General features: G+C 41.9%; 1 protein-coding gene across 1 annotated transcript in view; it reads left to right on the top strand.

Moving 5' to 3' along the window:
• The window catches only part of hydin (HYDIN axonemal central pair apparatus protein), a 56,369-nt gene that overhangs the window by 23,222 nt on the left and 6,629 nt on the right, over positions 1 to 26,518 (top strand). The window contains 23 exon segments of the mRNA XM_085279611.1: positions 1,379 to 1,558; positions 1,660 to 1,834; positions 2,107 to 2,210; positions 2,775 to 2,902; positions 3,321 to 3,457; positions 4,171 to 4,280; positions 4,399 to 4,491; positions 4,969 to 5,031; positions 5,033 to 5,071; positions 5,312 to 5,541; positions 9,712 to 9,855; positions 11,767 to 12,014; positions 12,740 to 12,973; positions 20,223 to 20,446; positions 20,554 to 20,702; positions 20,846 to 20,969; positions 20,971 to 21,036; positions 21,205 to 21,301; positions 23,430 to 23,633; positions 23,636 to 23,659; positions 23,764 to 23,794; positions 23,796 to 23,901; positions 24,508 to 24,669. Of these exon segments, the coding sequence (XP_085135737.1) occupies positions 1,379 to 1,558; positions 1,660 to 1,834; positions 2,107 to 2,210; positions 2,775 to 2,902; positions 3,321 to 3,457; positions 4,171 to 4,280; positions 4,399 to 4,491; positions 4,969 to 5,031; positions 5,033 to 5,071; positions 5,312 to 5,541; positions 9,712 to 9,855; positions 11,767 to 12,014; positions 12,740 to 12,973; positions 20,223 to 20,446; positions 20,554 to 20,702; positions 20,846 to 20,969; positions 20,971 to 21,036; positions 21,205 to 21,301; positions 23,430 to 23,633; positions 23,636 to 23,659; positions 23,764 to 23,794; positions 23,796 to 23,901; positions 24,508 to 24,669 (3,072 nt within the window).

Here is a 26,518-nt window from a genome sequence, read left to right as displayed (position 1 = left end):
AGTTTTCTATTCATTACCTTTGGTCTTTGTAAGGATTTAAGTTTGAAGTCTTATAGTTTGCATGTTCATTTGTTTTATTCTCCTGAAGAGCATGCAAATGGCTGTTGAACCCACCATTAAGCAAGCAGAGGGTGGTTTCTGTGAGGGCCTTGAAGAGGGAGGAAGGTTCCACAAAATATTAAAAAGAAAAACATAGTTTTGTACCCTTAAAAAGTGGAACTATGAGCTACATTTTCCATATTTCTATATTTCTGTTATTGTAATCCCACTGATAATGATGGAATTTGCATTTCATTAGATCTGGTAATCGCAGGACCGAGTACGGATTTGAGTTTGTTTATGTAGCTCTCCATTATCGTGTGTTCATTTTTCCTCCTTGATGTTCTTTTATCCTGCTTCCCTTGTCCTTGTTGTTCTGTTGCCATCTGTTTGCTCACCCATGTGTCACGCCTGATATCTCAGACAAAACTAATTAGATTTTTTTAAAAACTTAGAGGAGTGAAGCATGCTGCCATTTTGAAGGGAACACTGATGAGCCCGAAAGAGAGGGCGTCACATTTGTTTGTGATTGTTCATTATGAATCTTGTTTGCTGCCTTGGTGAAGTTTGCTTTATGATTATTTGTTTTTCCTCACACTGATGGTTATTTTCCCTTTTTCCAATTCAAATTCTCTCTGTTGTTGCCTGTTAATTCTTTCTGGCAACAGCATGATAATTGTCATTAAGACAGATTGTTTAAAGATGGAATGTTTAAGTTGGCATTTTACCTTGTTTTTTTTTAACACTAGAAATACTGCTGAGAGGAAGCACATAAACTTTAAATGTCACTGCCTAGTTTTCCACACCACCTCCACTCCTTCTTTGTGTATGCAAGCCATCCGGACCAGTTATCATTGATATTCAAAACAAGGACACATTGATTTTTGATTTAGTTGAAATAGCGATTCAGCAGAACATTTCTTCGACCTTCCTGTCTGTTCAGCATTCTTCTCTCTGGCGCTGTGTCTCTCTCTCTCTCTCTCTCTCTATCTTACTCCTGTGTTGTTCTCTTGTATTTATCCAGATTTATAATTAAGAAGGTTCTGAAACAGCCCTGATTGTTCATGCATGTGTACAGCTGTGAAATGTTTTATGTTTTTGCTTGTTTGTTTCCCTTCTATCTTTTCACCTTTCTGATATTTTCACAAACTATAAGATGTAAAAGGTGCTTCTCTAAAACGAAAAGAATGTTTGCTCTACAAAATATACAGGACACTAGGTGGAGCACTTTGTCTGTTTGCCATAAGCTGCTTGACATGATGAAACTAAAGGCACAGCCCGCTTTAAAAAGCAGACGAGTGTTTCCCCTCTCGGTTTAATCTTTGTCCTTTCCTCCTAGCTTTTTCATCTTGTAAGCAAAGCTGATGTGATCCTAAGGAATACTGGCCACGTGGGCTATAAATACAGTATACAGCCTGAAAAAGAGAAGGGGGACGATACTGATGAGGAGGAAGTGGGGCAGATGACAGACTTTGAACATGAGGTTAGACCTGATTGGCCCATGGTCGTTCCCGCTGAGGCGAGTTTATCTTTGGACTGCTTCTATTGTGGATATTTAAGTTATTTTAACATGAATGTTGATGGTTTCTTTTACCTGTGTTGCTTTTGTGTGAGTGACAGGGTTATGTTGAAGCCAGTATGGTGCAGTTACTATGGGTGCTCTACTTCCCAGGCATCCCAGAGGTTTTTAGGAAGAAGCTTCAGGTGCAGGTGGCTTTCCTACTACCGCAGGAGATCTCACTGACTGGAGTTGCAGTGTTTCCCAGGCTCAGCTTGAATTTGCCACAAATCCTACGTATGCACAGTCATTCATACAGTACACACATTTTACATGTAAATACATATTACACCAGTTTGCAGCCATGTTACTGGACCTCATAAGGATGTTGCCAGTAAACTGAATCATCCTTAGAAATATCTGTTTCCTTGGTTTTCTTTCTAACTCAATTTTACTGAAAAGCATCAAGCTCAAATTGTTCAGCTGATTTATAGTCCTCCCTTATAAGCACTGACACAAATTCAACTCTTTATTGCTGCGCTCGTGCAACACTGTGATTTCCCTTGCAGAGGAGGAGCGTTACAGTAATGTGTTACAGCAGGCCAGAACTGCTGTGGAGGCAGACAGAGTCAAAGAGGAGCTCATGAATGAAATTAGTGTTGGAAAAGGAGCAGTGGAGGAAACCTGCATACTCACAGTCAATAAATTCATTTTAGGAACAGCTCACAATCACAATATTCAGATCACAAAAAACAAAAAGAAACATCCTGTAATTGTATGCATGTTGTTTTGATATTATCACGCAGAGAACTAACAAACGTTTATTTGTAATGAAAACCACCAACAAAAGCGGTATTTACAACGGTAGAACAAAAGTCAGTGTCCTGAGAAACCTTTAAGGTTTATTTTCATCTTCATACTGCAGTTAGTGCAGATTTGTATGTGTCCTACACATAAAATGTTTTGTATATATATATATGAAGAAGTTGCACATTAACAAAATAAGCTGCATATTAACAAGTAATATTTATTTCCTTCAGGTATTACTGCTCCAGCTCCAGAAGCTCACAGATCAGAAAAAAAGAATAGAAAAAAATAAACAATATAAAACGTTGAGGTAAAGTCCTAAACTCAGAAACCTAGGACGATGACAGTAGTAAAATGTATTTGGAGATATTTATGCTGACCAGTTTTGCCAACTTTTAAATACTTTTCTGTCTTTTGACTACGTGACTAGCATGAAGAGCTGCTTCACATGGAGATCGATAGGTTGCTCATCAAAGAAAATGCTCTTGCTGTGGCTGCTAGCTTGCTGGAGGCCGGAGAACCACAAGGATCCTTCAGAAAGTGGCACAAGCTATTCAAGTATGTACTTACAACCACACACATGCAGTTTAGTGGAACAGATGGTCCACTCACTGGACTGAAATGAGAACTGTGTCCAACTGTGCTGTGGAATTCAAACAGTCCTTAATACTGAATGATATTTGGTTGCATAGCAGATTTTATTACTTGGTGTTTTTGCAAATTTGTGGGTACATGGTGTGGCTATTTATTTATTTTCAGTTTGTGCATTTTTGATAACATGTCATTATCTTGTGTTCACAGTGTATAAGTGCAGAATACAAATGATATGCAAGATACTAAGTTTCTTTACAAAACAGAAAGCCGTCTTTAACTAAAAAGAGAAACTCTTTCAAAACTAAAAAACTCAAACACTCACACAACATCCTGTAATTGTAAGCATGTTTGTGTCCAACGTTTTATTCTTCACTCTCCACAGGTTTCAGCTCCCAGAGTATGTTTTAGACTTTGTTTTTGTCATTCCTAGCAAAGTTATCAGTCAAACTGCAAAAATTACCAGTGAAGGATCAATATCTGTGTCTTTCCATGTCATTTGCAAACATCTTGAGAGCACAGGTAACACCATATCTACTTTTGTCCCGTGACATTTTCAGTCCTCTGTCTGTCTCCTTCTGTTTTTTAATACTTTGATATTTTCCACATGATCTGATTTATATATTAGAAGTGATTTGTCCTATGGAATTGAGTTCATTCCAGTTTTATTTACATAGCGTCAAATGACAACAACGGTCACTTCAAGGCGCTTTATATTGTAAGGTAAAGACCCAATCAGACAACCCCCTGTGAGCAAGCACTTGGCGATAGTGGGAAGGAAAAACTCCCTTTTAACAGGAAGAAACCTCTGGCAGAACCAGGCTCAGGGAGGGACAGACAACTGACATGATCCTGTCGAGGGGAGGGAGATAGGACAAAAGACACACTGTGGAGGAGAGCCAGAGATTACTAACTAATAATTAAATGAATCTATGAAGCCAAATGTATAGAAAAATATACAAAAAACAGAAAGTAGGCAGTCCTGTGTGGAAATAGAAAGTATTACATTAGACTTTCAAAAAATAAAAATAAAAATGTTTAGATATTACAGTTAGAAGTCTTAATGTCAAAGAAAAACAAACCAATAGTAGACAAGTTTACAGATGAAACAAAGCTTAAATAATTTGTTGGCATTTCCACCATTCAACAGCTGTAAAATTATTAGAGCTGATGAAAGCAAACAAAACTGGATTTCTGATATCAAATGATTTATGACTCTTACTGGTTTATCACAGGTTTCACAACCAATTTTAAAAGTGTGAAGAATCTGCCTTGTAGTGAGACACAGACTTTCACAGTTTAGTTAGACCCTCAAGGAGCCAAGCCGAGTGTCCTCCCAATCCAGGTATCCACAAGAATAGACAAGCTTGTATACGGCTAGAAATACATTTATTGTGTCTTTTCATTCAGTGTCTATAAACAGTTTTGGGTCTGTGTTATTAATCTCATCTTTGTCGATACAGGTTGCAGATGGCCCAATGGTACAGATACGACTGTATGCCATGGTAACCATGCCAGATGTCACTGTTTCCAGGGATACAGTTCAGTTTGACACTGCAGTGTGGCATGTGTCAGAGTACAAAGGGCGATAAAAAGGGGCAATGGTATAATATGCTCTAGCTTCTGCTAGAGGTTTCTTCCTGTTAAAAGGGAGGTTTTCCTTCCCACTGTCCCCAACGTGCTTGCTCAAAGGGGGTCGTATGATTGTTGGATTTTTTTCTATGTATGTATTATTGTAAGGTCTACCTTACAATATAAAGTTCCTTTAGGCAACTGTTGTTGTGATTTGATGCTTTATAAATAAAACTGAATTGCATTGAATTGAACTGAAAAATTGAATTGAGTATACTGGGTCACCGTGGTGCTATCTTGTTGTTAACTGTAAAATCAAGTGAATACGTGAATTTTTTCTATGTACTTCTTATCAGACCTGTACATTTGATACTTGAGAAAATCTTTTTAATTGACAGCCAGATGTGGCTTGTATTAATTTGCTATCATAAGCTATTATGAGTGTTGGTGCAAAAGGAAAGATTCCTTTTGTAACGCATCAGATGAGAACAATACAGCTACTGAACCATGAGTCTGTGCCTTGCCAACTGGAGCATTGCTGAGAAGTTTCAGGCTTTTAAAAAGGTATGACTTTAGCTCGTTTATGGATAAAATAAAAACTTAATCCACATTCCACACGGTAAGAAAAATAGGGAAGTATAAGTGAACAATAAAATATGTGCACGGCATTATAATCGAATGCAGCATTGTGGAAATAAGTTATTTTAATATCAGGGAAAAGTAGAGTACTGTGAGTAGTAACATGTGGGTGATATATAGCAAAATAAAGACGGGGATGCTGACCTTCATGTACATCTCTTTCAGTGTGCTTATGTAGTGGTGCGCATGGCTGAGAGCACCCAGCATGTGTTCCTCACGGGTCAGGTTCACGGTGAGGCTCCACATCTCGAGTTCTGGCCATCGGTGCTGGAGCTCAGACCTTGCCTCCCTGCCAGCACTGAGGTTGAACCTGAGGTTACCGCCAGAAACCCCTGTTCTTTCCCCACTGAGTTTTACTCCCTGGAGTTCACACACAGTACCTCCAGGAAGAAGAGGTAAGTCTTCAGTTTCAGAAATAGTGTTGCAAGTTTACCTTACAATGTATCGTATATTTTTTAAAAGGCAAGGCCCCAAGTGAGGTAGTAATGTCAAATACATATATTTGTAATGAGTGTGTGGTGTCCTTTTATTGATAAATTACTGCTTGGTTAAAAAGAGAGGGAGGGAGACAGGCATTGTTTTCTTCGGTCAATCAGTTAATCCCTCACAGCTTTTCCAAATTGAATTATTTATTGTTATGCTGCAGTGTCTTTAATTGGAATGCATGACATTGCAGTGTTTACTAATATCCCTTTACAGTTTGTCAGGACTTCCAGCATTTAACTCAGTGTTACCAGTTAGAGTTGGATTGTAAATTACATTACATAGTCACATAATGTTGTTTTTTAAAATGCATCTCATCTTGTTTTCTGCATTCAGTTTTCCTGTATATGTTCATTTTACTGGATTAATAATCAAATAAAGTATTTCTCATTTCATGCAGATCCTGCATTTGATGCATAAGTGCAACATTTTACATCTATGTAAGTTCTCATCCACCCAGGTCACCATAGCCTGGAGTAAGATGTTTGACCTTTAGAGCTAAACGCTGATGTGTAAATCTGGTATTTAACCCATAATGGAAATGTTACCTTGGATGTGGTTCTGAGTCCAACTATTAGCCACCTACAATGCAGTCTACACCTATACATTACACCTACAGCTATTAAAATGTTTTCAAAAACCTAAAAAGCTCTTCTTTATCTTAAGCTTTTAACTCTAAATAAATTATCTTTGCAAACTATTTTTTTGTAAAAGCAACAGTGAAATTTGAATTCAGTTGTTTGAGAACTGACAATTGTCTGCCACATGGGTGTTGATGTGTCACCTGATGGTTTAGCTGCATGTAGCTGCAGAAGCATTGCTCTGATTATATATGGAGCCCCAGTGACAGGTTAAAAAAACACAGATTCCTCCTAATTTAAATAGTTAAATGAAGACAGAGTGTAAAAAAAAAAAAAAAAAAAGTAACCAGCTGCCATATTTAGCATGGTATTAAGGGCGTTTTTCTCTTTTTTCTTAGATAAGAGCAGCACATCAGCTGCCTTGGCACGCCAGTATGGAGCAGTGTGCCTTAGTGTTGATGCTGTGGCTGCAGATGTGCTGCTAAATGGCACTTCACCGCTAGCCTGACTGCCAGACAACTATTTGACTCTGCTGCTGTGGAGTATGCTCAGAAGAATCCTGGCAAGCTGGAAGTTAAAGAAGTAGGTTGTGATGGACAAATTAATAAGAATGTCTTTAACTGGTTTAACTGGTTTAGGAAGAGACTATAAATGTACTTAAAGAGAAAGGTGTAAATTTCAAGGGGATTCCCATCCTTAAATAATTAAAAATATTTCTACAGTAAGGTAGGATACCACAGGAAAAGATTTTAGATTTATCTACCTGCTACCAGGTCCAGTCGTTGGAGAAACTTCAGAATCAGGGCCTGCAACACCTCATCTACTTTTCCACCTGATACAACAAAAAGCAGGAAACGACTATAAATGTACTTAAAAAGAAAAAAAGAAGTTTTTAAAAACTTCTTTAGTCCTCTTTTAGTGTGTTTATATTCTCAATAAAGTGGTGGTTTTAGCATCTTTTTTGTAGGTGAAGTCACTCTTTTACATCTCTATACAAAAATAACATTTAAAATGTAAATGCAGACTGAAACTAGCCCTTAGGTTAAATTTCAACATGAACTGTAGTCAGAACACATTCAGCCTGCTTTTAAACAAATGCAATGAAATGCATTTACAGTTTTTTACAGCCGCTAGGACACATTTCACAATACTTAGGTCACTTTTGCAAAACTCTTCACACAATTCTCCTAACTGACCTTCAGCTTGGCAAAGCAGTTCATTTCACATTCAAAATGCACTACAACTACCAAAACACTTTATTCAGGTCTCAAATAAACTCATTCTTCCAGAACACTAGCAAAGGTTGACAGCCAACAAACACACTTTGTCACCCACAAAACAATGACCTAAAAAACACTAACAACATATAGCATGACACAGTGTTTTCTTGTGTAAAACAAGGACACATCTCTGTTTAGAATTTCAATGTATGTTACTGGAATGAATCAGACATCATGCAGAATTCGTTAATATTTGTTTATGTATTTTTATTTTTTTGCACTAAGTAATCCCAAAATACAAGAATTTGTATACACACCATCCACTGATACACATACAATAGTAATGCTATTCTACTCGGTCTTCTCCATTTGGCCACAGGTTCTCATCCACATCACATCTTATGCCATCTAGGGCAATACACCTAGGAAAGAATCTTCTGGCATGCCAGAATTGAAGGAGTTGAAAAATTGAAGGAGTAACACCTGTGTAGATGTTCATCTACAATGAGAATAAGCTGTGGCTGGTTAAACTGCATTTTTAGATTTAAAATATGTTTCAATAAAATATTGCTGTTGGATTTTGCTGTCTTTTTAAGTTTTGCATTGTGTTATTGTTTTGGCCATAAGTTTAACAGTTTTGAAAACAGTATGTAAGTATATGCAAAATGTCCTGTACGTACAAAGATTTTTGGCAGTTGTTGTGTCTGAGTGAGAAAATAATTCATGAAATTTGAGAGATGTAGTCATTGAATGCATTTTGTGCCAAAACAATGATAACTGATCCTCAGTTTGGCCCACATAGACTTCTGTTGTGCTCACTGTGTGAGGAGTTTTGCAAAAGTGACCTAAGTATTGAGAAATGTGTCCTAGCGTCTGTAAAAAACTGTAATTCAGTTTAAAGTCATTTTAGAGGAGAAGAGGATGTTGTCTAAGCTAACATCCATCATGGACAACACCTCCCACCCCCTGCATGAGACTGTACGAGCACTGAGCAGTTCAGCAGTACATTTTTACAATCACAGCATAGGAAGGAGCGCTACCGCAGGTCATTCTTACCAGCAGCTGTCAGACTCTATAATGCAGCTTAATATTCTTTTGATCATCTTACTCACCAGCTTGTTTGCTTACTGTACATTTCATACATAGCTCTGTAGAATTGATACATATCCCTGTACATTTTATACGTATTACCGTGCAATTTTTAAAATTTTTCTATACATATTCTGTACATTGTTACCTGTATATACCTGTATATACAAACTTGGATGCTTATGTATATAGGACCACCTTGTGTCTTCCTTTTATATTTTTATTTTCCCTTGCTGTAAGAGCTCTGTAACACCGAAATTTCTCATCCGTGGGATAATAAAGGTTTATTCTATTCTATTCTATTCTAACTTCAGAATTAGGGCCTGCAACACCTCATCTACTTTTCCACCTGGTACAACAAATAACTGTGAGGACAGAAGCAGTGAAGATGACTCTAAGGCTCCCCCGATCTCAAAATATTTCTTTATCTTTTGACTTCAACTTCTAAAATGACTTTTTCTAAAAACCTTTTAGTCCTGTTTCAGTGTATTTACATTCTCAATAAAGTGGATGTTCTCGAAACAGGTTGATATCAGCTGCATCCCAGTACTTCCAAATCTCATGGTACACCATTGGTGGACATTCGTATCTATCACTTCAGGGGAGAAGCCAAGAAGTTTAGTAATTTTTTCTATTTCTCAAGGGCTCTTGTTGTGCTTTAGAGTTTTCTCCCTCCACATTTAAACTGACATGTACTGCAATGCTTCAGTGTTGTCCCGCAGTCTCACCCTCAACTCAACAGTGAGGGATATGGTAAAGGCTACACACCACTTCCTGACATTATTTTAATCCTCAGGCGCAAGGTGCAACTCGACTGCTTTCAACTCAAAAGGGTAACCAATTTATGGTTTGGAACTGAGCTTTAAAGTAGTGTTTTCCCTCAAAAGCCTTGATGACAGGCTGTACCTCTCCCAGCACAAAGCTTATTGTACCTGTTTTCTGTAGGTGATTGAATCCAACACTGGGAGAGGAGGAGAAACTGTAAGCAACAACTATCAAGGTTTCAGCCCAGTATACTTTCATTAGGTGAAGACTTGATTCTTACTGTTATCTCTGATATAATATTTTTAGAAGTACAGAAACAATATAAAATAATCACATTTAGAACTGAATTTATCAAATTGTATTTCTTGCTACCTTTCTAACTTATGTTTATAATATGCAGCGGATATTTTTTGTGTTCTCTCCATAGATACAAGATCACACCTACATGTGACAACAACTTTGGTCCACTGATCTACGGCACCAGGAAAACCCAAAGCTTCACCATGGAAAACCATGGAGACTTCAAGACTTTTTTCACCATCACAGACCCTACACTCCTAAGCAGGACAGGGTAAGAAATCAGAAGACAGAAACAACAAATTAACAGACACACATGCACTTATCGATCTGTGCGTCTGTCCTATTCTCAGAAACACCAAATTATTCTAATAAATAAATCAAGGTACCTCTGGACTGTTACCTGTGTGTTGGTGGTTGTTGTTTGGCTGTACTCAGCTGATTCACAGGATTTAGCAGGTATATTTCTATGAACCAGAGTAGGTGCAGCATCTTGTCTAAGGTCAGCTGAAATGGTTGAGCGCAGTTATTTTGGAGTTGACCTTATTAAATATGTGTTTGTAGGAATTTAACATTTTGGAAGGAGCAGTTGCATGTTCAGGGCTGGGACATGGGCTGGCCCAAACTGTGTGGAAATGTGATTGTTTAAACTCCATATTGCTTATTTTATAGTTTAGGTTACTTATTAGTTTTGATGTTAATATCTAATATAATGTACTAACGTAGATTGGTAACAATAGGCTGTGTGTTACTAATCTGCATACTGTTATTAATAATAATTATTGTGGGTGATTTTAACATCCATGTAGATGCTAAAAATGACAGCCTCAACATGGCATTTAATCTGTTATTAGACTCAATTGGTTTCTCTCAAAATGTAAAAGAACCCACCCACCACTTTAATCACACTCTAGATCTTGTTTTAACATATGGCATAGAAACTGAACATTTAACAGTGTTTCCTGAAAACCCTCTCCTGTCTGATCATTTCCTGATAACATTTACATTTACAATAATTGATTACACAGCAATTAAGAGTAGACTCTATCACAGTAGATGTCTTTCTGAAAGCGCTGTAACTAAGTTTAAGAATATAATCCACCCACTGTTATCATCTTCAATGCCCTGTACCAACATAGAGCAGAGCAGCTATCTGAACGCTATCCCAGCAGAGGTCGATTATCTTGTTAATAATTTCACCTCCTCACTACGTACGACTCTGGATACTGTAGCTCCTGTGAAAACTAAGGTCTCTAATCAGAAGTACCTGACTCCGTGGTATAATTCTCAAACACGTACCCTAAAGCAGATGACTCGTAATCTGGAGAGGAAATGGCGTGTCACAAATTTAGAGGATCATCATTTAGCCTGGAGAAATAGTTTGCTGCTTTTGTCATGGTCCTGGGTCGGTGACCCAGCGCTTTTAGTTTGTTATCATTTTCTAGATGATGATTGTTTAAGTTCTGTGTTATTTTCGATCTGCCTCTAAGTCTGCGTCTGTACCTGTCTGTCTATGGTGTCTCCCCATCTGTTTGTGAATCTGTCTGTTTAGTTCAATGTCTTGTCTGGTTCCATGTATCTGAGTTTCCTGTTTTATTGTGAAGGTCCGTGTCGTATGTGAGTGTGATCAGTTTACGTTTCCCCTGTCCCGTCAGCCCAGATTCCTCCCAGCTGTGTTGCCCTCCTGTCTCTCATCCCCTGATTACTGGTGTGTGTATTTAAGCCCTGTGTGTTCTCCTGCCTGTTGCCGGTTCGTCTGTATTACTCAGTGTCAGTCTGTGTATCCACCGTGTCTTCTCACTGCTGTTCATCGTCATCCTCCTCTGCTCGTTTTCATTCAGGTTTGTGCTCTGTAGTTTAGTTGTTTCCCAGTTTAGTTTAGTTCGAGCCCCGTTTGCTGTTTGTCCACATTTTTTTGTGTTCAATAAATCACCTTCACTCCTCTACGACTGCCTGCGCTTGGATCCTCATTTATTCCACACGGCTCGCCTCGGCAGCCGTGACAGTACGAACCGGCCACTATGGACCCAGCAGCAGTCAACCCGCCCGAGGAGCTCCGGGAGGACATTATTTACTCGGTGGACAGATTAATTAACTTATGGCTCGAGCATGAGGGGAGACAATTCCGCCAAGGCATAGCTGTTCGGCTACAGCTCTTAGTTTCTGGTCTCCCCTGGTTGCTCAGCTCACTTCACCCGCTCACACAGAATTTCGTTCTGAACGAGCTTCATCTTCTCCCCCCTGCTACCACCCACTCTGCAACTCATGCTTCACTCCCTGACCCGACGGAGAGTGTCCTGCCCGGCCCGTCGGTCCAGCCTTCAAATGGGAAACGGCACTCACGCCGTCGACGCCCCTCACCACAGTCGGACCCCAGGATATCAGAGCGGCTGACTGTGGTGAGTAAAAAGGATAACGGCTCCAATCTGAACTGTAAGACTTTTTCTTCTGGGGTTGTTCGGGGTGTGTCAGTGGGAGCTAATTCACAAAGCTTACCTACCTTCGTGATAACTGATCTCTCCCAGGTTGGCATTTTTAAGACTTCAGCGAAAGCAAAGGGCTGTTGTTCTTCTGAACCTGTTAAACCCATGTCAGCTAACCCAGGGTCTGCTAAAACTGTGGCATATATCCCAGAGACAATTAACACCAGCTCTGATAATACCAGGACTGTTTATTCTTTTGAACTGCAACCGGATGCTCAGTTAGCCGCCCGGCCTCAAGCTCAGTTAGCCGCCCGGCCTCAAGCTCAGTTAGCCGCCCGGCCTCAAGCTCAGTTAGCCGCCCGGCCTCAAGCTCAGTTAGCCGCCCGGCCTCAAGCTCAGTCTCCAATTCCACCACCGCTGTCATCCCAACCATTGTTTCAGTCACCCTCAGTTCAGCCTCCTGTTCAGCAGCCACTAGCCCTATAATCGCAGCCTTTGCGGTTAGAAAATTGCACTTGATCATGTCGCGATATTATCGCAAATGCAATATATCGTTCAGCCCTACCATCCAGCGTCCTGCCTCGTCAGCTGGGGGGCCCGAGGAGCCCGTCCAGCCATCAGCTGCAGTCTCATCACCGCCTGCAGTCTCATCACCGCCTGCAGTCTCATCACCGCCTGCAGTCTCATCACCGCCGTCTGGTCCGGCTCCAGCGTCCTCGTCTGGTCCGGCTCCAGCGTCCTCGTCTGGTCCGGCTCCAGCGTCCTCGTCTCCATCCGCCTCGTCTGGTCCGGCTCCAGCGTCCTCGTCTCCATCCGCCTCGTCTGGTCCGGCTCCAGCGTCCTCGTCTCCATCCTCCTCGTCTGGTCCGGCTCCAGCGTCCTCGTCTTCATCCTCCTCGCCTGGTCCGGCTCCCGCATCACCTGCAGTGGCCTCCTCTTCAGCTTCAGCCTCAGCTTCCGCCTCGCCTGGTCCAGCCTCAGCTTCCGCCTCGCCTGGGGCTGCAGGGGCCACGCAGCCTTCAGGTCCCCTACTACCACCTCCACATCGTCGGTCATCTGCCAGGCCGCTTGTTGGGCATCTCCGCCACCGTGGATGCCCTCCTGGACGCCGCCACTGCCTTCCGCACGGCCGGCCTCCGGACTTGTTTCCACGCCGCCGTTGCCGTCCGCGCGGTCGGCCCCCGGACTTGTTTCCACGCCGCCGTTGCCGTCCGCGCGGTCGGCCCCCAGAACTGTTTCCACGCCGCCGTTGCCGTCCGCGCGGTCGGCCCCCAGAACTGCTTCCACGCCACTGCCTACTGCGCGGCCGGCATCCGGACCTGCCCCGTTGCCATTCGCATGGTCGGCCTCCTGAACTTGACCATCTGGGCCTTTTTTGGACTCCCCATCTGCGGGGAAGAAACGCCGATCGCGCCGCGGGCGCGCCACCCCACAGCCGGACGTTCGGACTTCTAATTCGCTGGCTGTGGTGAGTGAGGACTCTGTGTCGGTTCCAGACTTTGTGACTGTTCATTCAGGGGCTGTGTTTTGTGTGGTGGATGTCAACGCGAGCTGCTTATCGCCTGTGCAGCTACCGGCAGCTCAGTTAGCTCCCCCGCAGCCTCTCTCAGCTCAGTTAGCTCCCCCGCAGCCTCTCTCAGCTCAGTTAGCTCCCCCGCAGCCTCTCTCAGCTCAGTTTCCAGTGCCACCCTCAGTTCAGTTTCCAGTGCCACCCTCAGTTCAGTTTCCAGTGCCACCCTCAGTTCAGTTTCCAGAGCCTCCCTCAGTTCAGTTTCCAAAGCCTCCCTCAGTTCAGTTTCCAGAGCCGCCTGTAGCGCAGGCCCCAGTAGCTCCAGTGCCGCCTGTAGCGCAGGCCCCAGTAGCTCCAGTGCCGCCTGTAGCGCAGGCCCCAGTAGCTCCAGTGCTGCCTGTAGCGCAGGCCCCAGTAGCTCCAGTGCCCCCGCTACCCGTAGCTCTGGCTCCATAATCATCGGCTTCGCTCATTCACTCCGTGCAGGGAGAAAGTTTAATTTCACCTCAAGGTGCTTTTCATGGTTCAGCCGCCATTGGCACAGTTTGCCGCTCCAGGGCCTCCCCAGAGGCTAGGTCTCAGTCCCCAGCTGATTCTGGACCCCTGAAGTCTAAGCAGCTACATGAGAACTGCGCCATATCAGCATTGCCTGTGCAGAGCCCGTGCTCAGTGCATTGCCAGTTGCCTTCGTGTTTGCCAGAGGACTCCATGACTGCTGGCTTAGTGATGACTTCTGCTGGAGGGTCCGAGGGACCGCTCCGGCCTTCGTCTCGTGTCTCCGCTGGAGGGTCCGACGGACCGCTCTGGCCTTTGTTTCCTGTTTCCGCTGGAGGGTCCAAGGGACCGCTCCGGCCTTTGTCTCCTGTTTCAGCTGGGGGGGCCCAAGGTGCCCGTCCAGCAGCCTTCCTCGTCAGCTGGTGGTTCCGGAGAACCACGCCAGCCTCATGCCACGTCAGCTGGAGGGCCCAAGGAGCCCGTCCAGCAGCCTTCCTCGTCAGCTGGTGGTTCCGGAGAACCACGCCAGCCTCATGCCTCGTCGGCTGGAGGGTCCGAGGGGCCCGTTCAGCCTCCTGTCTCCGCTGGAGGGTCCGAGGGGCCCATTCAGCCTCCTGTCTCCGCTGGAGGGTCCGAGGAGCCCGTCCAGCCTCCTGCTGCAGCTTCGTCATCCTCGCCTGGTCCAGCTTCGTCATCCTCGCCTGGTCCAGCTTCGTCCGTGTCTTCACCCTCGTCTGGTCCAGCTTCGTCCGTGTCTTCACCCTCGTCTGGTCCAGCTTCGTCCGTGTCTTCACCCTCGTCTGGTCCGGCCTCTGCAGCCTCGCCTGGTCCGGATCGCCATCGCCTGAGTGGCCGCCGTTGCCTTCCGTACGGCCGGCCCCCGGACCGCCGTCGCCTGAGTGGCCGCCGTTGCCTTCCGCACGGCCGGCCCCCGGACCGCCGTCGCCTGAGTGGCCGCCGTTGCCTTCCGCACGGCCGGCCCCCCAAACTGTGTCCACGTCGCCGCCGTTGCCGTCCGCACGGTCGGCCCCCCGAACTGTTTGGACTCCTGTGCTGTCGGCCCCCCGGCCGGCCCCCCCGAACTGTTTTGGACTCCTGTGCTGTCGGCCCCCCGGCCGGCCCCCTGAACTGTTTTGGACTCCTGTGCTGTCGGCCCCCTGAGCTCTTCTGTTTTGAACTCTGTTTTTTCCTGTGTTCTGGTGTGCTTTGTTTCTTTTGGTTTTGGACTCGTTTTTTGTTTTTGTCTTTTTGCCTTCTGGTGCTCCGGTTTTGTTTTGCTTCGGGCCCTCCTTCCTGGGCCCCCGCCGCCCGCCCTGGTCGGGTTGTTTTCTGTTTTTTCTGGCTGTTTTGTTTCTTGTTGGGCTGTCTGGGGCCAGCCTTTGTGGGGGGGGGGGGGGGGGGGTACTGTCATGATCCTGGGTCCTTTTGACCCAGCGTTTTGTGTTTTCTCTTCGATTTTGGTTCTGTTCTCTAATTGGTGTTTACCCTGTTCCCCCCCGTGTGTTCCTGTTTTATTGTGAAGGTCTGCGTCTTATGTGAGTGTTTTCAGTTTGCCTCCCTGGTCTCGTCATGTTAATCACTCCCAGCTGTGTCTCCCACCTGTGTGTAATCTCCCTGTGTTCTCTGAGTGTATTTAAGTTGTATTTTCTGTCTTGGTAATCGCTGGTTCGTCTGTGTTGTTTCCTCTCGGTCTCCCTGCGTCTCTTCATGTGTATTTCCCCGGATCTCCCTGCACCGTCATTCCTGGTTTGTGTTGTTAGTTTACCCAGTTTAGGTTTTCGGTTTCATGTTCACACCCCGTTGCTGTTTGTACCCACTGCTGTAAATAAACACTCACCTGCACCAGAGCTGCTGACTTTTTGGTCCTTTCCTACAATCCCACACGGCTTGCCTCGGCAATCCGTGACAGTTTTGTTTTGGTCCGTTTTTTCGTTTCTGCTGGGCTGTCTGGTGCCAGCCCTTGAGGGGGAGGTACTGTCATGGTCCTGGGTCGGTGACCCAGCGCTTTTAGTTTGTTATCATTTTCTAGATGATGATTGTTTAAGTTCTGTGTTATTTTCGATCTGCCTCTAAGTCTGCGTCTGTACCTGTCTGTCTATGGTGTCTCCCCATCTGTTTGTGAATCTGTCTGTTTAGTTCAATGTCTTGTCTGGTTCCATGTATCTGAGTTTCCTGTTTTATTGTGAAGGTCCGTGTCGTATGTGAGTGTGATCAGTTTACGTTTCCCCTGTCCCGTCAGCCCAGATTCCTCCCAGCTGTGTTGCCCTCCTGTCTCTCATCCCCTGATTACTGGTGTGTGTATTTAAGCCCTGTGTGTTCTCCTGCCTGTTGCCGGTTCGTCTGTATTACTCAGTGTCAGTCTGTGTATCCACCGTGTCTTCTCACTGCTGTTCATCGTCATCCTCCTCTGCTCGTTTTCATTCAGGTTTGTGCTCTGTAGTTTAGTTGTTTCCCAGTTTAGTTTAGTTCGAGCCCCGTTTGCTGTTTGTCCACATTTTTTTGTGTTCAATAAATCACCTTCACTCCTCTACGACTGCCTGCGCTTGGATCCTCATTTATTCCACACGGCTCGCCTCGGCAGCCGTGACAGCTTTATAAGAAAGCCCTCCGCAAAGCCAGAACATCTTACTATTCATCACTGATTGAAGAAAATAAGAACAACCCCAGGTTTCTCTTCAGCACTGTAGCCAGGCTGACAAAAAGTCAGAGCTCTGTTGAGCCAACCATCCCTTTAACGTTAACTAGTAATGACTTCATGAACTTCTTCACAAATTAAATTTTTATCATTAGAGAAAAAATTACCAATAATCATCCCACAGATGTAATATTATCTACAGCTACTTTTAGTACCGTTGATGTTAAGTTAGACTCTTTTTCTCTAATTGATCTTTCTGAGTTAACTTCAATAATTACTTCCTGCAAACCATCAACGTGTCTTTTAGACCCCATTCCTACAAAACTGCTCAAAGAAGTCCTGCCATTAATTAATTCTTTGATCTTAAATATGATCAACCTATCTCTAATGATCGGCTATGTACCACAGGCCTTCAAGCTAGCTGTAGTCAAACCTTTACTCAAAAAGCCATCTCTAGACCCAGCAGTCTTAGCTAATTATAGGCCAATCTCCAACCTTCCTTTCATATCAAAAATCCTTGAAAGAGTAGTTGTCAAACAGCTAACAGATCATCTGCAGAGGAATGGTTTATTTGAAGAGTTTCAGTCAGGTTTCAGAGCTCATCACAGCACAGAAACAGCTTTAGTGAAGGTTACAAATGATCTTCTTATGGCCTCTGACAGTGGACTCATCTCTGTGCTTGTCCTGCTAGACCTCAGTGCAGCATTCGATACTGTCGACCATAATATCCTATTAGAGCGATTAGAACATGCTGTAGGTATTACAGGTACTGCACTGCAGTGGTTTGTATCATATCTATCTAATAGACTCCAATTTGTGCATGTAAATGGAGAGTCCTCTTCACACACTGAGGTTAATTATGGAGTTCCACAGGGTTCAGTGCTAGGACCAATTCTGTTTACATTATACATGCTTCCCTTAGGCAGTATCATTAGAAGACATAGCATACATTTTCACTGCTATGCAGATGACACCCAGCTCTATCTGTCCATGAAGCCAGATAACACACACCAATTAGTTAAACTGCAGGAATGTCTTAAAGACATAAAGACCTGGATGGCCGCTAACTTTCTGCTTCTTAATTCAGATAAAACTGAGGTTATTGTACTCGGCCCTGAAAAGCCTAGAAATATGGTATCTAACCAGATTCTTACTCTGGATGGCATTACCTTGGCCTACAGTAACGCTGTGAGGAACCTTGGAGTCATTTTTGACCAGGACATGTCCTTCAATGCACATATTAAACAAATATGTAAGACTGCGTTCTTCCATTTGCGCAACATCTCTAAAATTAGAAATATCCTGTCTCAGAGTGACGCTGAAAAACTAGTTCATGCATTTATTACTTCCAGGCTGGACGACTGTAATTCATTATTATCAGGATGTCCAAAAAACTCACTGAAAAGCCTTCAGCTAATCCAAAATGCTGCAGCAAGAGTCCTGACAGGGACTAGAAAGAGAGAGCATATTTCTCCTGTTTTGGCTTCCCTTCATTGGCTTCCTGTTAAATCCAGAATTGAATTCAAAATCCTGCTCCTCACATACAAGGTCTTAAATAATCAGGCCCCATCTTATCTTAATGACCTTGTAGTACCATATCACCCTATTAGAGCACTTCGCTCTCGCTCTGCAGGCCTACTAGTTGTTCCTAGAATATTTAAAAGTAGAATGGGAGGGAGAGCCTTCAGTTTTCAGGCCCCTCTTCTGTGGTACCAGCTTCCAGTTTGGATTCGGGAGACAGACACTATCTCTACTTTCAAGATTAGGCTTAAAACTTTCCTTTTTGCTAAAGCATATAGTTAGGGCTGGACCAGGTGACCCTGAATCCTCCCTTAGTTATGCTGCAATAGACATAGGCTGCTGGGGGATTCCCATGATGCATTGAGTTTTTCCTTTCCAGTCACCTTTCTCGCTCACTATGTGTTAACAGACCTCTCTGCATTGAATCATATCTGTTATTAACCTCTGTCTCTCTTCCACAGCATGTCTTTTATCCTGTCTTCCTTCTCTCACCCCAACCGGTTGCAGCAGATGGCCCCGCCCCTACCTGAGCCTGGTTCTGCCAGAGGTTTCTTCCTGTTAAAAGGGAGGTTTTCCTTCCCACTGTTGCCAAAGTGCTTGCTCATAGGGGGTCATATGATTGTTGGGTTTTTCTCTGTATCTATGAAGCACCTTGAGGCGACTTATGTTGTGATTTGGCGCTATATAAATAAAATTGAATTGAATTGAATTGAATTGTTTTTATTATAGATATAGATATATACTGCCCATGAGTGTATAGTAATTAAATCGTTCTTTTAGCTGTCATTAAGTAGAATTCTTTTTTTTTTTTTCATGCAAACATTTGTTTATTAATTTTTTTTCTCCTGTCAAAAAGGTTTGTCTGATAATATAGTTTCTGGGCGTTCAAAATTGTATATTCCCGAGATTTGATGAGTTAGTTAATTACGAAGAGATATTTTGACCCACTACTAACTCTGAAATACCTCCCCCGTTGTCCATGAAAAGAAGTTTATAGTGCTGAAGCATTATAGTTTTCATAATGTTAATGATTAAGTGTTAATGTAATCCTAATAATTTGGGGCTTTTTGTTTTGTTTTTAACACAATAACAGGAAAAAACCTTTCAGGGAGGTCTAGTCTTTCCAGCGCCACAAGAGTCTTTCCAGAATTTTCTACAGTTGAGAAACTACTGGTGAATTTTACAGCAGTGATGGAGGATAACACGTTACCCTGTGTATTTGTTTTGGCCATAATTGCACTGTTTGTCATTTTGAGATTATTCAGCCTTGTGTAATTAAATCATGAATAATCATAAAACAGTCCTGATTTTTTTGTGTTTTAATTGATCAAACTCATTTGAGTTTTTGCACAAGAGAAACACTATTTCACAGCATCACACGCAGGTCTTTATTTAATCCCACGCTTGTTACAGCAGAACAAGGGACAAAAAGAAAAAGTGATTTTGAGATATATTAGAAAAAACAATAACTGTAATTACAGAAACTGAGCCACGATTAATATAATTGGTTTCAACCCCATAGTTCCTGTTAATGACTATCAAATCAAAGTGTGCTTTGAAAAGGTCTGTGAATCTGATCACAAAAATATTTATATATTATATTTTCTAATTGTTTTGTAAAATATTTATAATATAAATATTTAAACACCAAAACTGTCTTTGGTGTTTCCTTTTTCTCTTTTTTTCACCAAGCAAACAGTCCATCCACTGATTGTGCTGTTTGACATTAAATTAGATTAATTTTGTTATTTTTGTTCTCATTGAAAGCTTCCTCAGTGTCTCATTAAAATATGCAAATTCCTTCTGACAACACAGTGCTCATTTTTCAAGGAACCACCGTTAGCCTGGTAACCAAACATTTTCACCAATCAATTCTCAATTGATTGGTGAACTTGACCAGAGTCAGTTCTATGCTCACTGCAGGCGGATTTAAAGGGCTCTACATCAAAAGTAAAAGTGAATGAAAATGGTATTTGTCAATGAATTTAAGCTCATTGCTCTTTGACTACTGTTGCTTTAACGGATAATTTATCTCTGTTTTCGCTTTTTGTTTCCAGGCATAGTGTTAGACATGGCCTCCATCCTTGAGGAAAACCATCTGTGCCCCAGAAGTAGCCAGCTTTCCTCTGAGCAGTTTTGCAATGCTGAATCCATCTTTGTACAGGATGAAAACAGATTTACCTTCAACAAAATTCAAACCAGCCAAGCTTGCTTCAAACTCGCCAACAGCAGCAAGTTTCCCTGTGTGCTCATCTTAGCTATCAAAAGTGTTGGGCCCAAGGTGAGGCATTTAAAGTCTCATGGATAAATGTTTACAGGACTATCTCTCATTGTGGTACAGTATAAAGAAATGTGATCAAATCATCTAAAAGATAATGTATTTTTTAGTTAATTGGACAAATCGAGGTGTGTGATATGCCTACAACAACACTGAGCTTTCCCAGCCAGTGGTACGCCTTTGCTGTTGTTACCTTCACACCTCAAACACAGCACTTACACAGTGCTGTGTTTGAGGCCCAAGTGGAGGAAAGTAGCAGGTAAACAACTATGTGACTGCTACTGTGGTGTTGTCTTTACTCTTCCTATGGATAGTCACCTCTCTTGGCACTCTCTTACTTAGTAGTAGCATCTCTTGTTTGCTCCTGCTGACTTCATGCTTTCTTTACTCTGCTGCATTCAGAATGACACCCACCATTAGGAACAGGGTGCTGCAGTTTGAGCTTCTAGGATAAGGCACCAGTGTTTGTGCGGTACGGCCAGCTCTGAGGAACACTGAAGGAGGCCCAGTGTTGCACTTCAGGCTGGGTACTTGTTGGGTGTAGACATACACTGTCTCTGGTGCTGTTAAATAATGGAAATGTGCGAGGTGAGGTGAGATGAGATGAGTTCAGTTCTTACAATTTTTTTTTATCTGTTTACTTGCTTTAAATACAAGAAAACCAAGATATAAATACATGAAATCTTTACAACACACTCATGAGCGTAACACAGGCTTGGTAGACTTTTGTGAATAAATGTACTTTCTGAAATTGTGTGTAGGTCCAGATTGACATGCTGGATAAACATGGTGTGTTCAACCTCAAAGCTGGTCTTGGGAGTAATAACATCTCCATTAACTCCACACAGCTTCCCTCAGGTAAAGCTCGAATCTGCCTACAATAAACTGCATCTCCTCTTCATTTAATTAATTAATAGGAGCTCATGCACAAATAAAGAGGTTAATATTACTTTAATTTGTGCCTTGTTCCCTTCCCATTAAGTATTGTTAGTGTTATTACTGAGGTTCAGAATTAAGGCCTGTTCACTGTGGTACATTATTCAGAGTAGCAACAGCACAGTAAAGAAGCCAGCCTATGAAAACCGTGTGTTTTTACAGTCATTTTACTTTGGCTTTCTGAAAACAAAGCTGAAACAGTTTTAATACAACCCTGTTCACTGAATCACCAACATTTTAGACCGTGAAGTTTGCCTGCTCAGTATCATCTAATGGTGATCTGAACTGAACTATTTGCAACACTTTAGATCAAATTTAATCTTATTTTAGTTCAACAAATGCACTGAAAACTAGTGGGTAAGCCTTTCTATGTGAAAAACCTATAATAGTAATTAATTTTATTTTTATTTTATTTAACCTTTATTTAACCAGGAATGTCCCGTTGAGATCAAAGACCTCTTTTTCAAGGGAGTCCTGGTCAAGAGGCAGCACATTTCAAGACAAATACATACGAACAAACAAAGTTAAAATTACACAAAACAATTACACATTATTGAGGCAGCCTGTAGGCCTTTGAGTTTAGTTTTAAAAACATTTAAAGACAACAATTCAGTTAGTTTCCAGTCTTTCTGTAACATGTTCCATGAAAAAGGCGCAGAGTGGACAAAGGCTTTCTTACCCAGCTCTGTGCGGACAAGGGGAACAGACAACAGCAGCTGATCATTTGAGCGCAAGGAGTAAGAACCACTATTTGTCCTTGTGACCAAAGTACAAATATAAGGAGGCAGCAATCCAAGCATAGCTTTGTAAATAAAAGTGTACCAATGCCCCTGTCTTCTAATGGCCAAAGAAGGCCATTTTACTCTTAAGTACAAATCACAGTGATGGGTCAGGTATTTACAATTGGTAATAAACCTCAAGGAAGCATGATACATCGTGTCCAACATTAGAAGACATGAAGAAGAAGCGTTCATATACAGAATGTCACCATAATCTAACACAGATAAAAAGGTTGCAGTGACAAGACGTTTTTTTACTGCAAAAGAAAAGCACTGTTTATTACGGAAGAAAAAACGAAGTTTAAGTCTCAGTTTCTTTACTAGTCTCTCTATATGTGGTTTAAAGGTGAAGGAGTCATCAATCCAGACACCAAGGTATTTATATTCATGAACTATCTCTATGACATTTCCTTCAAGGGTGGACACCACTGGAATAGGCTCCGGGACCTTCTTTGACTTGGAAAACAACATTAGCTTAGTCTTGTCAGCATTGAGAACTAATTTTAGCTGAATAAGTGAATGCTGGAAAGCAACAAAGGCTTTCTGTAAAGTTTCAATGGCCTGAGCAAGAGATGATCCATAACAGTAAATAACTGTGTCGTCAGCATAAAAATGCAAATTTGTGTCTGAGACATTTTGACCCAAGTCATTGATATATAAAAGGAACAGAAGGGGACCCAAAACTGAGCCCTGTGGCACCCCCTTGTGGACAGCAACAAATTTAGAACAAAGACCTTCAAGTTTAATGCACTGGGTTCTATTTTTCAGATAATTTGAGAACCACGCTAATGCATGTTCTGACAATCCAAGGCTGAGCAGTCTGTTTTTTAGGACTGCATGATCAACAGTGTCAAAAGCTTTTGAGAGGTCAATAAAGAGTGACGCACAGTACAATTTCTTATCAAGTGCCACAATAATATCATTTATCACTTTCATAGTGGCAGTGTTAGTACTGTGTTTTTTCCTGAAGCCTGACTGAAATTTGGAGACAATATCATTAGAGTACAAAAACTCTTAATTAGCCTCATCATATTCCAGTGTTCACTTGTACACTTTAAACCAGTATACTTTCTTTACTGACACCTAAGTTATTTTAATATATTGATGTTGACTTGGTTTCTTCTGTTTTTTTCCACTTCTATTATTGCATGGAAAATATACTTGAATCTATCTTTAGCCTATCATTTGGCTTGAGTTTTAAAACAATATTCCATTTTTATGTTGCACAATAAACACAGCGATTTCTTATTTTTGACATTTTTCCTCTCCAGCGCATAATGTGGTGCAAAGAGCCAACCTGACGCTGAATGTTAATGAACAGGTGGAGTTCCAGATCACCTTCTGCTCTGACAGACACCTGAGTGTCAAGGTGAAAATTTCACTGCAAGTGAAGGACAACCAGCGGAGCGATACCACAATACAAGTGAAACGAGACACTTATTTGGAAATCGTCTCTCTGGAAAACATCAGCAGGTCATGGATCAGAAAGATGATGAAGAAGGTATGAGCAGAGGGGAGGACAGAGATCGTTTGAACTGTAAGTCTTGTAATCTAGTAAAACAGAAGCTTGTAACCTTTCATGAATGCCCACATTATCTTTCACAGGTAATTATGAGGTGCTGAGTTTTGGTGACTGTAAACTTTAAATACCAAGAAGGTTTTGCAATGGCCAACCACAGCAGCAACCAGGCGGTGAGGTTTGAGTGGACACCTAGTGGACCTCATATCTGCTTTTCACCACAGGTAAACCATCAAAAAAGTAGAAGACTGAAAGACTGAAATTTTACATGATGGAACCAGGCTGGTGTATAGTTTTCAAATACTTTTTCATAGTAATCATAAACTGTATGTGATCAAAAGTCACTATATTCATTTTCCTAATAATATAATGCCAAACTAACACCTAGAAATGGTCACATATGAGATATAAATACTTATAACTCCAAATACCATACAACCATAGACAGCTGATTCACCCTATTCCCTTTCACAGAACCATTTGACCCTAGAACTGAAGAAGCTTCTTGGATGAGAGGTGAAACGTCTTCAAGCAACTTAAAGAAGTCCAGACGCTTTTCTTTCCAAGTTCCTTAGACAAGTAAAAATAGAAATTCGCACAGTGAAACAGCTTCAGTCCCTACAGCAATGACTGTGTCTAATAATATACTGTATCTCTCCCAATCTCACACAGTATGCTGTATTAGTCAATCTTTATTTCTCTTTTTTTTTCTTTTTTTTTCTGTCACAACTCCTCTGCTCTTCTTCATCTTTATTCGTCTCACACCTCTTCCTCATCTTTTTCTTGAAGTGATAGTCATGTATGAATATCTGCTTTGTCCTTGTCTGCAGATGTGTTTTGAATATGTTGCTGAGCAGCTGGATGCAGTGGAGTCATTCTGGACTTTTGTGACTGAGAACCCATCACTGTCTGTTCCCTTCCAGTGTGTGGGCACTGCTAGAGAACCACTCACCTATCTCGGCAGACCTCACCTTGCCTTTGGGGAACTGCTTGTTGGTAAATATAGTTGAGCCCCGCACACACATACAGACATAATAAATCTAAACCTTATTTTATGCAGGGATCAGTGTGCTCTCCTAGTATTTTCTTATTTTACTTTTATTGGTTACGTTTATTTTGAAGAGTGATTCTATTGAACTCTGTAAGTTATTTTGAATTGTGCTCATGTGCTTGTGAAGGACAAAAAGTGGAATAGGCCGTCAGTCTTGTGAATGGAGAGGAAGACCCATTGCATTTCTCTGTGGTTCCTTCATCAATGTGTTTTGTGGCCCATGGCTGGCACAGTGCCCCCCCAACAGACAGGTTAATGACACTGAACCTAATTAAATTTAAATACTTTCATATATACAGATAGCTTTGTTTTCTCCCTCATAGCATTTTGTTGTGAAATTTTTGGTGCAGGTTGCCATTAGTAGTGTCCTTCACACTTTCCTGTGAGGATATGCGAGGGTGAAGAGAAGTCACATTGTTTCACTATGAGGGGGGGCCTCAAAAACATTGTCCCCAACCACCAAGAAATTCTGGACTTTGGGAAGGTCAGCACACTGTAATGAAACAAATGAAATGAGCACATAGCCACATTTATAGTCAGCTTCCTTTAAATGCGAACTTAAAACATGACAGTCACATGACACATCACAGGTGGGGATTTCAGAGCAATCCGCCTTTAATTTTCTGGTGTCCAAGTTTTCAAGATTCATTATAGAAGTGAACTTAGAACTAACAGTTCCCAGAGCACTGCAGCAGTAGTTGGTTACAAAACCACAACAAGCTAGCATTGAAGCTATTTTTTTTTCACCAGAGCATTTGCTAGTGTGAATTTTTACTGAGGTAATGTGCTTTAAAGGAACAGCAACATTTATTTAGTCCAAAATAAAAATTCATACTGACAGAGTGTGATGTTACTGGAGTATATTTACCTATTGAAAAGAATAAAAAGGAAAACACCTTACACTTCAGGTGATCATTTTTATTGTAATCGTTACCATATTCAAGTGAGACCTTAAAAATAGATTATCTAGTAGAACTAAGTTTTGAATGATTTATTTTCTGATTTGCTGAGCTGCAAACATTTTGAACCTGTCACTTGTGACAATATCAAATTCTTCTTTCTAAGCAGTTCTTTGTAATGCACATCCCTCTCTTGGTTTATCTCATTAGGTGAAGCATGCGCCAACATTTACCTTTGATATAAAAGGCTGCAGTACCCAGTCTTAAATTCTCCTTTACAAAGTTCAGTTTTGGGAAGTACTTCTTTTATTGTCCTGGCATGTGCTCCTTCTGTTAAGGAGCACAGACGAAAGGCACACCGGGTGTGTCCAGTCTTTGGTTTTCCCCTGTTTCAGTGTCAGTCAATTCAAATTTAGCAGTTCACTGTGACAGTTTAATTAAAAAACAAGCAACCAAACAAAGAAACAAACAAAAAAGGACCAAAAATATGTTTTTAGGTACTTTCAAATGAGCACTTTTTGACAATTCATTCATTAAATTATACAGTTAAAGAGTTTAAAGATTCTTCAAGCAAAGGCTCTTCAAAATGCTGCTGTTTTCACACTCTTGCCTGGCTTGTTAGCTGGTAACCTTTTCTGACTGGACCGACTCCTGGTCTTTAATTCCTTTCATAGAGGGCAGCAAACACAATGCATGACATTTGGATAGTGGTTAAATTGGAACATATGCACATTCACATTTTTTTCCAGTTGATTCCAGTAACTGAATAATTGATGTCTGATGCACTTCACAGTGGCTGCAGCTACTTGTCACATAATCTTGTCCCAAGCTTCCCACAACAGGGAAGCTACGTCACCTGGAGGATCCAGAAACAATAGAGTCTTTCAATTT

This window comes from Mchenga conophoros, linkage group LG7 (assembly GCF_057382185.1).
Source record: "Mchenga conophoros isolate Kocher_MC1m ecotype Shallow Benthic linkage group LG7, M_conophoros_male_GT1.1, whole genome shotgun sequence".
NCBI classification, from domain to species: Eukaryota; Metazoa; Chordata; class Actinopteri; order Cichliformes; family Cichlidae; genus Mchenga; species Mchenga conophoros.
This window is presented reverse-complemented; position numbering and strand designations above follow the sequence as displayed.